The sequence below is a fragment of the Camelus ferus genome, chromosome 8 (assembly GCF_009834535.1).
Source record: "Camelus ferus isolate YT-003-E chromosome 8, BCGSAC_Cfer_1.0, whole genome shotgun sequence".
Taxonomy (NCBI): Eukaryota; Metazoa; Chordata; class Mammalia; order Artiodactyla; family Camelidae; genus Camelus; species Camelus ferus.
The window spans coordinates 23,342,845-23,357,247 of record NC_045703.1 but is presented as its reverse complement, the minus strand read 5'-3'; the positions used below and the strand labels follow the sequence as shown (position 1 = coordinate 23,357,247).

At 37.4% G+C, this 14,403-nt stretch overlaps 1 protein-coding gene across 1 annotated transcript; it reads left to right on the top strand.

The window, feature by feature from the left end:
* Positions 1–303: 303 nt before the first annotated feature.
* Positions 304–12,758, top strand: CGA (glycoprotein hormones, alpha polypeptide). Its single transcript, XM_006178591.2, has 4 exons — positions 304–395; positions 10,549–10,655; positions 11,711–11,895; positions 12,341–12,758. The coding sequence occupies exons 2-4, from the start codon at positions 10,556–10,558 to the stop codon at positions 12,416–12,418; spliced, it is 363 nt and encodes a 120-aa protein (XP_006178653.1). The 5' UTR covers positions 304–395; positions 10,549–10,555; the 3' UTR covers positions 12,419–12,758.
* Positions 12,759–14,403: the final 1,645 nt, after the last annotated feature.

The window sequence follows — 14,403 nt, the reverse complement described above, 5'->3', positions numbered from 1 at the left end:
AGTGTCAACTTTCAGGATGTTGTGTGTTAAGTCTTGATAAAATTATGGAACAAATAACAGGGTACTCTCATTTCATAGGCTGACCTTGCAGTCAACACCACCTGAAAATGGCTCAAAACAAAAAATGATCTAAGGGTTGAAACAAGATAAGATCAAATTGATGTCATGGTAATTACACAAAGTACCATTCAATCATTGGATGGAATTTACTGTTGTTCCCTGGACTTAGATGTGAGTGGGAACATGCAGCTTTTGTTACTCTGCTGGTATAAAAGACAGGTGAGGACTTTATTAACTGCTGCAGTTACTGAGAAATCACAAGACGAAGCTAAAAATCCCTCTTCAGATCCACAATCAACTGCCCTGAATACATCCTGCAAAAAATCCAGAGGAAGGTAATATGAATGAAAAAATTGGGGGATTTTAACTGAGGAGTAAAATATTTGTGAATACAAGGGAGCTGGTTGTGCATAAATCTTAGTAAGAAGAGAAGCAGGCATTTACACATTCTCTTTTCAGCACTCATGATTGAACTGGGAGGAAGTCTGCAAAATTGTGGTCTGTGATCACAGGCTAAGATTTTATCTAACAGAAGCTAGAAACCAACTCTCTCCTGCTGAGTTGTGTGAGTGCCTATCAGTACCTAAAAATTTTCTTCAAGAAATACTGGATGTCATTTGAAAGGCATTCTTTTGAGTGGCTTCTGGGGGTCAGGCAGAGGGGGAGTAGACTTTACATAAGTTGCTGATATTGTTTTATCATCAGTTTTTAAATGATGCACAACTGTATCTTGCAGCTGGCCAGTGGTAACACAGCTCACCTGTTCATCCCAATGACCATAGCTTTTGATATCTTTTTGAATAGATGTTCTTGGGTAAAATTGAATTATAACATCAAAATCTCTTGAACATCATCATTTCCTTTTTCTTCTTTCATAAAATGCTACAAAAATAAGAGTTGGTAGTATTTTTCACTATTGCTGATGGACCTTGTGATTCTAAATCACTTGGCTAAGTCTAATTGGTTTGTTCTGATGAGAGTTTCTAGAAATGTTTGCTAATCTTAATTATATTTGTATTAGTACTACTTGAAGGGGCAGCTGGTTGAGCAATTGAGACTAGAAAATAAAAATTTCCTTTTGTCCCTTCTTACTAGCATTGAGGATCAGGATTTGGGCACATGGAAGAATTATGGGCTGACACTATGTGGCTCCCTTAAGAATACAGGAGCTCCATTTCACTTTTATAGGAATTTTTGTTTCCTAAGCTCTACAGTCTTTTCCCCACTCAAATGTAAGATACTTTATATTAGAATAGAGGAATATTTTTAAGTTTCTGAAGACGTCTTTAAATAATAACTTGACTTAACACCAGTTTAATTATTCAAAATATCAGTCACACAGATTGTAATAGTTTCCTATTGAATTATTTTAAAAAGAAAAGAACAATTATCATTTATGGAAAATATATGTGTTTTCGTTTCAACTTTAACTTTGGTTTTGGTTTAACTTGAAGTTTTGAGTCATATTTCTCACCATTTCCTGCTGGAAAGGGTAGCAGGTGAACAATGTTAGAAAAGCCATTGATTATGTTCCAGATCAGACTCTCATTTTCATTGTGTATTTCTTTTTAAGGTGGGACTCACGTTTCCATGAAAACTCATAGTAAGATTTGGGAAATAGAAATAGTAAAATTAGAAGGTAACAAGTGCATTTTGTTCAAAAGTAGATCAAGATAATCTGCTTTCACAAAGAGAAAATATACAGGAATCAATTAATATTTCCACTGAGAACAGTGTGACCTACAGCACCAAACTTCCATTTTTATAGACTGTGAATCTTAGAGTAGTTTGCTATCAACTTATGATCCTTGCAAGTTCTGGTTTTGGTGTGGAACATTTCAGCATTGTAATGTTGCACAAAGTAATCCAGTAATTTCTTGCTTCATCAAACTCAGCAATAACATCATAGAAACGCTCCAGCATCCTTAATACACTGGGGACTGAGGCGGGGAGAGAGAGAGAGAGAGAGCGCGTGCTTAGGCTGGAGTGGGAGTTGAATCACTCCCACTTGAATTGAATTTGAATTGAATTGAATTTGGATTGAACTGAATTTGAAAAGACAACAGTAACAGCACAATCCATGTCCTAAGAGAGGAAATGGATTAACTGTGTACTTCTAGGCTAGGGTAGTAAGGGGACTATCATGCCATCAGATCACTTTCCAGGTGACTTTGGCACATCCTTTTACTTCTCAGAAGCATAGATTCCTAGTCTATAAAATAGGTGCCATAATAATACTTTCTCCAGAGAAACATAAAAAGAGAACCAAACAAGGGAATGGATATGAAAGCCAATGCTTCTACCCGCTTTCCCACTCCCCACCAGTCAAATGCTAGTCCTCAGTAACTTGATTGGGTGTCAGATGCCTCTTTATCCAAATGAAATGTCTTTCTTAAAGCTGTTCTAAAGAAGGTAATGTCAGCAAATATGCAAAATAAAAACTTACGTCAGTGAGTTATACTTGAGCTAGCACCACAAAATGCTGCTCTAAAAAAAGACGTCAACATTTTATTTAGGAATAGTACCACCTGAAAAACAAAACATTTAAGAAGTTCTTTGTGAAACAGAAAGACTTGAAGGCAGCATAATGAAGTGTGGTTCAGAGCTTGGAGTCTGGAATTGGAAAGATACATTCTAAAATCTTGGCCCCGCCAGTGATGGATCTTGTGACTTTGTATAGGTTACTTCACCTCTGGAATTTCTTTATCTGCCAAAACGAGAATAATACCTCACAGGGTTGTCATGAGTATTGAATCTATTTGTGTATTCAAGGAGCTCAAAAGAGTACCGAGAACACGCAGGTGCTCAATTAACGGTAGGCATTCTTTTTTCGAGTAGAAGTTATTATTATTACCAAATTCAATATGGCAGAAACTGTGTAGAATGCTAACTCCAAAATTTTCCTCACACTTTGTTAGATTTCCCTTAATAGATGAACTGAATATGTGTCATATAAATAACCCCCATGGAGGAAAAGTACCAGGAGACAGTGGAGAGAAAAGACTGGAGTCCCCTATCTCAGACCCTGGAGGAGAAATTTTTATTGTAAGAGAGAGCAGTTGTTCCAGTATTGCTGTGCATCAAAGTACTGAAAAACAGCAGATAAAACAAAAGTTATTTTTTAAGGCTTTTTTGGGTACTTATTTCAATTTTGAAACTTCTGTTTTTTTTATTTTTTAAGGTGGCAGTTTCTTTCTTTTTATTTATTTATTTTTTGGGGGAAGGAGGTAATTAGGCTTATTTGTTTATTTATGTTTAATGGAGGCAGTGGGGGTTGAACCCAGGACCTTGTGCTTGATGATCACACCCTCCACCACTGAACTATACACACCCCGCTCCTCACGCAAGTGATTATTATCTCTCAGGGTTCTGTAGGTATATTGGGCTCTGCTGGGCAGCTCTTAACTTGGGTTTCTCATTCATTTGTGATCAGATAGTAGCTGGGGCTGGAGTCACCTGAAGGCTCGCCAGGGCTAGTCGTCCAGATGGCTTCTTCACTCATTCCTTCTTGGCCCCTCTCTCTCTCTCCATGTGGCCTCTCATTCTCCAGGGCCTCTCCATGTATCTTAGCTTTCTTTTCTTATGGTGGTCTCACAGTAGTAGTACTTCTTACAAGGCAGTTGGCTTCTAAGATGCAGGAAGCAGGAACTGCCTGGTCCACGCAGGGATATCCCCACAACTGGCCCAGTGTTGCTCCTGCCTTATTACATTGGTGTGAGTAGTCATAGGGCCCGTCTAGATCAATGGGATGCAAAGATAGACACACCACTTGTTGATGCGGAAGGGGCAAAGTCATACTGCAAAGGGAATGTAGGCTGAGATATTTTTGTGGCTGTCTTTGTAAAGTACACCTGCCATAGCAGAGAAAACTTAGGGGCAATGAACAATAAGGAGGCTTCTCTTTGCAGGTCTGCTCTGTTTTTAATCACAGAAAAACAAATGCTTATAAAGTAAAGTGCCAGGATTGAGAAATCTATAATCCTAGCCTGTCTATCCTATTATGGAAAGACTATAAGGTGAATTAAATATGTTTCTGTGCTTTAGTGCTTTCAAATGGGAATGATGCTTGGTGTGTCAAAAGATTGTATGCAAATTGCTGAAATAAGCATAGCAAAACATAATGCACAAATCGTAAAAGTTACAAGAAAGTTTCTTATAGTGATATAATAATGCTGCATATAAAACTTTTCTGGCCTTTGGATGTTTCACTTTTCTGAGTGATAAATTGATACTATTCAATGTTTTGTTCCTGATAGCATTTCTTCCTGCAATAATGTTAATTTTTAAAAAAATGGTTATTTTTGAACAACAAATATTTGAATTTCTCATTTAAAACAATATTTTACAATGCACAGAGTTTGTCCTATCAAAATTTCTTGTTGATTTAGCATGCAGACAGTTTAAAAAATGCTGATGTGCTAGAAAAACTAGAAGGGTAATAGAAGAACTAAGATTCTAACTACATAATTATGTTAACATCGTAAAGTGCTTTTAAATAACAATTAAAGTAGAAAGTGTACATCTTATTATAAGCCTCTTAAATTTAGTCAATTAAGAAAAGAAACTTCTCAAAATATGATTGTTACAAGAATGGTCTTCAAGAAATTGAAATTTTTATAATTCTGTGAGCACTTCAATTTCCTTCTAAATACTGCCTACTCTTTTTCTTTTTCTTTTTCTTTTTTTGAATAAATATTTAAAGGTCATCTTTTTTTTGTTCTTTTTTATGGAACCCTCCCCCCTTTTTCTTCCTTTTGCAAAGCATAGCTATACAAGCTGTGTTTTATATAACTCTGGTCTCTGAGACCCCTTTTTCACTCTTTTTCTCTCTGTTTCGTCTGGAAAACAAGGTGGCTCCCTTTAAAAATTTTGTGAAGTCACAAAACACTGTTAAGTGATTGATAAACAGAAATTCCACCCCAAATACTGCTGCTGAACTCTGTGACTTAGTTTCCTCTGGATACTGGGGCACTTTGGGGATACACTATTTGCAACCTCTGTGATTAGGCTGGGGAAATTATGAGGACTACTGAATACCTGAAACTCTTGAACAAATGTCAAAACAGTAAAATACGTATTTACTACTGTCATGTTTTTTCTCCCTGTGAAGTACGTGTTCTTTATTCTTATTAGTTTTTCACCTCTCCATCTTCCAGTCCCCAGTCAATCAATTTCAACGTCTACAAATGCTTTTATTACAGCATTCACATCACTCTAACTCGTAGTTATTTGCCTTTGTATCTGGGTCAGAGAGCAAGAAACTTATTCATATTTGTGTCATCCCTACTTGGCACAGTGCCTGGCATGTAGCAGGTACTTATTCAAAGTCTTTAAATCTTTCAGATGTTCAATCTGGACCTTATATTTTGCACTTCACAATGTTGAACTGTCAAATTATCCAAAATGCATCTTTTCATAAAATAAAGAAAACATTAATTATCTATACCAAAGAATGGATGAGGGGTTTTGAGGCAGATCATGAGAGTATTAACCAGCTTCTCTTCGTCCATCCCCCTAATCTCTTAGCCATCCTTTGTCACTACCTTTAGAGTAAATGATCAGTGAATGTGTTAATGGGTCTCAAGGTCTCTCTAGTGCCTGGGAGCAATATTTGAACGTCTCCTTGGAAGAACTGGGAAACTGGAGGATTATCGAGGTTGGGGGCTGGAGCATGGGTTCATAGAAGACACTTGCTGCCAGACCTGCGGTTCAAAATATGCTACAAGAACAGGGTAAAAACCCACTTAATGCAACTAGAGCAAACAAAGAGAGAACACTAGTAGGCAAGGCCACTCCAAGCTGAGTTTCCTGACCACTGACTCCAGACTCTTTAAATTCGTCCACCAGGAGACAAGAGGTGGTCACTCGGTAGGAGGTAGAGGTGAGCCTGTCCAGGGACCTGTCCGTGGGAGTTGCCGGGATGAAGGATTCCGAACATTCCACTTACGCTTGTGACTCTCCACCAAATCTTTCATGCAGGCTAAACTACTGGTATCTTTGCTGGACCAGGCAAGATGCTAAAACTTACAGACCTCTCCTCTGTTTAACAAACAATTCTTGAACTCCTATCTCATGCCAGGCAGTGCGCCGAGGATTAAAGGCTTTGCTTTCAAGGGTCTCTTTCATTAGCGATTGTTCACTGAAGGCAGCCTGCTTTTCTGGTCCTTGGTGGTTAGCTGGGCTGGATGGGGCTAATGAGGTGAAGGCTTAGGTTAACCCTCTAGAAATCGGTTAGATTTAGTCTGTTTTGTTAACAAAGATCTATGCCTCTACTTTCAGCCAGTCATCTCAAAACTGTGCTATGAGTCAGCTAGGCTTCCTGGTGTGGGGAGCATGAATGAGTCACCCCATTTATCACTGCCATCATTAGAAAAATCGAAAACCTCACTCTGGCAGTGGGGGAGCAATGGCAGCATCTCTGCAAACAAATGAAGGACAGGATGTCACACTGTACCAAGTGTTTGTCATCTTCTTGGAACAATCTTATATATATATATATATATATATATATGTACATATATATGTGTGTGTGTACATACATACATGTACACATATATACACACACACATATATATATTTAATTTGCCTTGAAGCCTTTCAATACTAGGGTAGACAGGCTGGGATTACAGATTTCTCAATCTTGGCACCTTACTTTATAAATACTTTTTTTTCTGTGATAAAAACAGCAGAAGAGCTGCAAAGGGAAGCTGCCTTATTGTTCTTTGCCTCTAAGTTTTCACTGCTATGTCAGGTGTACTTATCAAGGGTGGCTGCAAAAATATCTCTCAATCTAAACTCCCTCTGCAGTATGACTTTGCCACTCCCACATCATAAAATAGTGTGTCTATCTTTGTACCCCATTTCCTACACGGGGTTGGCATGTATGTGTATGGTACTTGGTGAGTCAATACATATAGAGAGATATATACAGATATATAATGATGTCTATATATGTGTGTGTATGGTACAGTGGGATTTACATATTTTATAAATCACTTAATACATTAATTATATATAATCACAACATATAATATTATGTAAACATGTTAAATAATAGTACATTATGGCAATAATATTTCATAATTTCAAGAACACTTTTTTAATCTCATGGAGTCATATGATACTAAGAATCTAAATTTGTGTACATACATAGTTTGATACAAACTAAGAGACACTCAGTTGAAACCCTGAAGATTTTATATATGCTTTTTATTACAGCTTTCTTTTGAATTCTTATCATTTTTAAATATTAGCATAAAATGACTCCTACTTTTGGCATATTTAACACTTAGAGATTCATATATTAGCCAGCTACGAATTCTACAGCTAAGTGAGAATACCATTGTCTCCAATGAATTTATTATCTGAAAATATTTTATTTTATTAAACATTTATTCTAAGTTGTCATTCAAGAGTTATCTTGTTCCTCAGTATGAATGACAGCTCTATACAAGCAACTTTTGATTGATATTTTTATTGCTGTTCTAAAGTCCCAATGCAACATAACTGCATCCACCCTTCGCGAGGGCTGGTGCTAGGGTAGTGGTAGGAGAGAGGGGGCAGTTTCCACCCTTAAGAAGGGATGGAAAAGACAAACATGTACATAACTGCCTAGTGTTCAGGACGGACTGTGGAACTTCATCTAGAAATTATAAGCACAGTGATAGGTAAATGCAGTGGAAGTTATTTATTCTTACTTTGGGATTGGATAAAACTTTCACAGAGAAGCTGGAGGCTGGGCATCTCCTTAAAAGACTGAGTGGGTGGGCTGAGAAGGGGGAGAAAGGCCTTACGGGTCAAGTTGAGAACACACACATTTTCTTGGCCTCATGTCATTCTGATGTGGCAGGTGGCAGGTGGCAGGAGGTGGAGCTTGCTGAGTGGGTGTTGGAAATGCATTGCAGGGTTGGTTATACAGAGTCTGTGATGCCTGCAAGATACTAACTCGGAATAGCAAGAGGCTGAGATTAGTACATCTGATTTAGATGGAGCATGTTTTGCAAAATAGCATAAATCCCAGCTGAACATAATTATTGTTCCTGTCCCAGATCTTAATGTTTTTCTTCCAAATTCCAAAACAGAAAGACTTAAAGGTGATTAGGATGATGAAAACATTTATTAAAATGTTTTCAAAAACACCTAGAATTTGAGGGTTAATCCTTTTCTGCTTGGTTAATCTCATCTCCTTTTGAAATAAAGACAAAGCCATTTCTGTTATTAAAGCTGAAGCAATGGTGACTGCAGTTCTGCTTTTTCAGTCTTCTCTTCACTTTATCATAAAGAAAATCCTAACATGTGCATTGGCTTTGAGAGCTCACGTTCTGTGATCTTGTTATAAGCGCTTCTCTCTGAATTCATTCTGATATAATTGTTCACTGCATAATGCTGAATTTTCATAATATATGGGCTGCAATATCAAAGCACAAAAATGATACTAGTTTAAAAAGGAAACCAGTTTCAATTCTGAAATTTTCCTTGTGGCTTTGTATATCACTTGAGCAGTGGTTCTCAAACTTTTGGGTCTCAGAACTTGTGTATGCTTTTAAAAACTATTGAAGCGCCCAAAGAACTTTTTTTTTTAAATGAAATTATATTTATCAGTATTTACTGATTCAGAATTATGTTGGAAAAATTTTTTTAAATATTTATGCATTTAAAAGCAACAACTTTAAAGCCATCACATGTTAACACAAACATATATTTATTTAAAAAATGACATTTCCAAAACAAAAATTCAGTGAGAAGAATGGCATTGTCTCATCTTTTTGAAAAAATTGTAAAAGCGCTGGGCTACTAGGACATGCTACATTCTCATGCTCTTCTTTTTTAAAAAATTTTATATTTATTTATTGTTTATTTGTCTCTTCTTTTTTTTCGGGGGGGTAATTAGGTTTGTTTTTTTTTTTAATGGAGGTACTGGGAATTGAACCCAAGACCTTGTGCAGCATGCACTCTACCTCTGAGCTATACCCTCCCCCATCACGCACTTCTTTCTTCAATCTGTTGAAATTTCATATGCCATATAGCCTCTAGAAAATTTCTCTGAACACTTACAAGGGAATGAGAGTGAAAAACCCAAATAGCATCTTAGTATTATTATGAAAATTATTTTGATCTCACAAACCCACTAAAAGTATTTAGGGTCCTCAGATCACGCTTTGAAAACCACCAACTTAGAGCAATATTTACTCCATGTTAATTATGGTTGAAGATACATAAAATTCATAATGACTTGTGTATAACTATAGACATCAGGTAGAAGTATCGGATGTTGTCAAATGGTTTTCTGTATCAATTGATATAATCAAATGATTTTTCTTCTTTATTCTATTGATGTGGTGAATTATATTAAATGATTTTCAAATATTGAACCAGCCTTGCATATTGTGAATTATTTCCAGTTGGCTGTGTTGAATAACTCTTCTTATTCATTTCTGGGTTGAATTCGCTATTATTTTGTTTAGGATTTTTTAATCTAATTTCACGAGATATACCGGTCTCTTGTTTTCTTGTTTTGTTCTATATTTGTCTGGTTTTGGTGTCAGGGTAATCCTGGTCTCATAAAATGAGTTGGGAACTGTTCCCTCTTCTATTTTTTTTTTTTAAAGTGATTCTGTAAGATTGGTGTTAATTCTTTAAATGTTCTGAATTTTCTTTGTATTAGTAATGATTCTCTGTCTTTCTTATCTTCCATGGTTTGAACATAAGCAATCTATAACATTTTCACTACAAATGGGGATTAAAAAACCTGTCCCTTTTATCTTACTCAAGATTCTTCTATAACATGTAGGGATACAACCTAGTTCTCAGATGCAGTGAGGTCAATGCCTGGATATGGTCGATCACTCGGCTGACCTTGCATAGCCTGCTCTCATGCACTCAGAATGCTGAGGTAAAGCCGTATCTACAGCAAGTCAGGAAAAGCATTTAGAAAGGCTTTGATTAATACTCTCCGCTGTCTACTCTTGCCACATTACTGGGTTAGCATTTACTTTGCACACTGATAATTAGCCTTACAGTTCACCTACCACTAGTGAATAAAAAGCAGGAGAGACATTGTCCTTTCCTTCTGTTCTCCCACCTGGCAATGTGGTGGTGGGAAGGAAGTCCTCAAAAGCTTGTATATTTTATAAATCACATATAAGCTCATTCATCTATCTATCTATCCATCCATGTTGAAGTTTCATGCTTTATAAATAAGAACATTGAGGCTTCTTAAGAGGATGTTAAGATTAAAAAAAGAGAATTGATTATTGTTATCATGAAACCCAATTTTACTGGTTGATGCGAGAAATGGGAAGGTTCAATTATCTATCTCTTTCCTAAAGAGAAATTGCTTTTTTATACATGGCTTTAGAGTGTGTTGGAAGCTGTAAACAGAGGGGTCAAGACACTGATGACTTCGTAGTAGTAATGTGCAAACTACTGGTTGTTGTTCTTGGTAAGCCAATTTTAGAGTAACTTTTTCCCCCCATATCTGTTTTGCAGAAGAGCCATGGATTACTACGGAAAGTACGCAGCTGTCATTCTGGCCGTATTGTCTGTGTTTCTGCAAATTCTCCATTCCTTTCCTGATGGAGAGTTTACAATGCAGGGTGTGTGACCAAACTTGGGTTTGCAGTAATAAGAAAAGCACACATTTCTAGATGTACATCAATAACTCTATTAATTATATTTCCACCTCCTTTTCAAATGTGATAAATCTTTGCTGCTGGATATATATCTAGGCACTTTTAGATTGTGAACATAAAATTAAATTAGGTTCCAAAAATGTACAGTGGAAATGATATCTTACATGTCCATTTTAAACAGCAGTCTGTACATTTTCATCTGAAACAGAATCCTGATTATTCTTTATCTGAGTTTTACAAGCAGAAAATGCTCCTTATTTAGTTTAGTTCATTTTTGTTTTTTACATTTCTCCCAGAAGATTTGCCTTTGTCGATGAATTTTCATATCAGTTAACAAGTGAGAAAACAAAACCATTTTATGCAGTAAATTTGTTTTGCTGTATTTTCTGAAAAATCTCATATAGTAGCCAATATAATTCCATCTGCTGTGAAATTGTGAGCTACTATTGGTGATGTTTTTTCTCTAGACAAGTGGTAATATTTTAATTCTAGTTTCCAAATGCAGATGCCTGATCTCATATCAGGCTGTCCCACTCACCAAGCTTTCTTAAGTCCAACATATTTTTCCTTTGTTGGTATTTGGAGTTTCTGTGGGGGAAAAAACAATAGCAGGTTCTAAAGGGGAAAACATTTTGCCTCTGGGCAAAATTCTCCTTTCAGATGAACCTGGTGTTTTCATCTTGTCACGTTTGCATTCCCTATAGGCATACTGTTAGCACTGAGATCAAGAAGTCATGCTTAAAGAAAGAAAAACGACTCTTATTGAGACTTCCCATGCATAGCTGCAAAAATTGTTTTCCCATGAAGATAACTGTAATCAGCGCGATAGATACTGTGCATGAAGGTTAACATACAGCCCCAAACCATTTATTTATTTATTTATTCAATCTCCTTTTATTTCCAATAGAAAAAGGAATATTTATCACCCCATAATAAGGAAAAATTCATAGTTCCTTTAAAAAAATTTTGGAGTATTTTACTCTTTGTGTGTTTTTTTTTTTGTTTTGTTTTTGTGATAGTCTGCCCAGAATGCAAGCTAAAGGAAAACAAATACTTTTCTAAGCTGGGTGCCCCCGTCTATCAGTGCATGGGCTGCTGCTTCTCCAGAGCATATCCGACTCCAGCAAGATCCAAGAAGACAATGTTGGTCCCAAAGAACATCACCTCAGAAGCCACATGCTGTGTGGCCAAAGCATTTACCAAGGTGGGAACTTAAAGGGCCCCAGAAACTTTCTAACAGTTCTACCAGAGAAATGTCCCCAGAGCCCATTTGTGGGGCTTAATGCCAGAGGTATCTAGTGACCCATCCTTGGTTGGGTATCTGGAGAGGGAAGGGCTGCAATTGGCCACCTTAATCAGAAGAGTCAGCAAGCTTGTGGGCAGAGGCTGGGTTTATTCAGAATGAAGAGAATAGGGGCGAGGTGATGAGGGACAGGCTGGGAGACAGCATAGAAGATTAGCACAGTGCAGACCTAACCTTTCAGAGCGAAGATGCCAGCTGAAAAGACGAGTATGCAAATACGGCAAGCATCTGTTTAGTTCAGCTGGCTACAGACAATTTTATTTAACAGTTTTCAATTTTGCTTACCTACCTATCTATATGTATCTAGCTGTCATCTATCTTTTTTCCCCCTTCCCTTCCCCTTTAGGCCACAGTCCTGGGCAACGCCAGGGTGGAGAACCACACGGAGTGCCACTGCAGTACTTGTTATTATCACAAATCTTAAATGTTTCGCAAAGGGCTGTGTTGATGACTGCCCATTCCCTGGAATGGAAAATTAATTTGTTCAGGGTTTATGGCTTTGCGAGATAAAACCCCCCTTTTCCTTACCATACCATTTTTATGCGCTTTCAGACTAGATTGCAGCTTTATTGCCTTTCTCTTTATCCTGCGGTATAATCAGCAGTCTAGCTCTTTTTAGTTGTAATGAACTACAGCATTTAGCATAACCATAAAAAGCTGGTTCCACTGGAAATAAAGTCTTTTAAATCATCATACTATCATTGAATTCTAATTTTTTTTTTCTGAAAAGTTTCAAGCCAGTTGTTTTTGATAGGATTAATTGAAGGGAGGGAGCCAGTGGGTTGGCCAGGCCCTTATGTACTCTGTGACCTGACCCTGAAGACCCTTGTTCCCACCACGCCTTCCAGAGCAAGCTGTGAGTCCTTCAGCCAGGGGGTGATGACACGATCAATTGGGGTGAAGGAAGAAAATAAAACTTTTATTTCTAGAATATTCATTTCTACATCACTCCTTAAGATGCCCCTTTTCATGAGTTTTATAAAAGTACAGATACATTAGTATGGTCATGCTTGTATAAAATTTATAAAGAAATAATTAGGCATGTATTGGGGATGTTTGGTCAGAAACTTTTTCACTGGTAGAAGTTTCCAGTCAGAAAAAAAAAGAAGAAGAAGAAGAAGAATGCTGCTCTAGGGTTTGGTAAAGACAAAAATCCTCCCCAGGCTGAAGTTCCTATCAACTTGGCTTATATCTGGCAAGAAAAAAAAAAAAAAAAAAAGCACATCTTATTAGTCCCTGGCAGCCAGGTTGTAACCGAATGGTGGCTAAGGCAGGGATAGCATCCTCTTATATTCCACATCCAGGTCCAGATGGGTATGAAAAAATGATAAGCAAAGAATTCAATGGGCACCCACTGTTGGCTAGGAAGAGGATCAGTCAGTTTCATTTAGTTTTGTCCAAATGCTTAAGAGCAGGGTCATGCTTCAAAGTCACATTTATTGAGCATTTATACTTAAAAACAGAGATAGTCCCTGCTTTGAGGACCATGGTTTTTACCCATTAAATTATATTAGCTATGGTAGAGATCAAAGCCACGCCAAAGCTCAACTCCTAAAGGAGCCTGAAATTAAAAAAAAAAATCACACTGGTCACAGATTGGGCTTTCAAAAAAAAAATTCAGTTATCATCAATTTGTCAAGATTCCATTTCTGAGTGAAAAACCAATTCCTAACAGATTGGTAGACACACCAGATGTTAGGGTGAAAAATCAAAATGAGGGCATGTACTCTTAAAGAAACTGTAATGCACACAAACCCATTTCTTAACTTATTCATTCATTTATTACATATTTATTTAATGTCTAATAAGTCCTGGCACATTGTTAGATCATGGGGTTCAGAGATCTCAGGATTTTCTGGAAGATAAGATTGAGAAACTATAATGCACCTTAATTCGAGAAAGCAATAGTGCTACTCATCTGTTCATTCACACATTTAACAGATATTCATGGAGAATCTACTATGTGTCAGGTCTTGTGAGTCTGTAGGAGGAATCAGCGGGAGAGGAAAGCTAACGATACCTCCTTGACTGTAATGCCTTTGTCCATCTGGGATCACCCCATTTGATAGAGGGGATGGAGGGAGTAATGAGAGAGGAAGAGGACATCCCCAAGGTCGTTCAGATCCGTCAGATCTACCTAGTGAGCACTCGGGTGAAATGTCTTGGCCAGACTGACCTCTCATCTAACTGCGTGCCGGCCATGGCGCTGGTCTTGGGAAAGCCAAGATGAATAAGACACAGATGCTGCCCTGAAGCAACCCACAGTTTGGTGGGAAAAAGCCATAACCAAAGAACTAAGATCTATTGAGAGATACACTATGGGAGAGGTACGGATTTTGGAGAAGGATGGTTAAGTCCATCTTCTGGGGTTCGTCATGGAGAGCTGCACAGGATAGGTGATACCTGAGT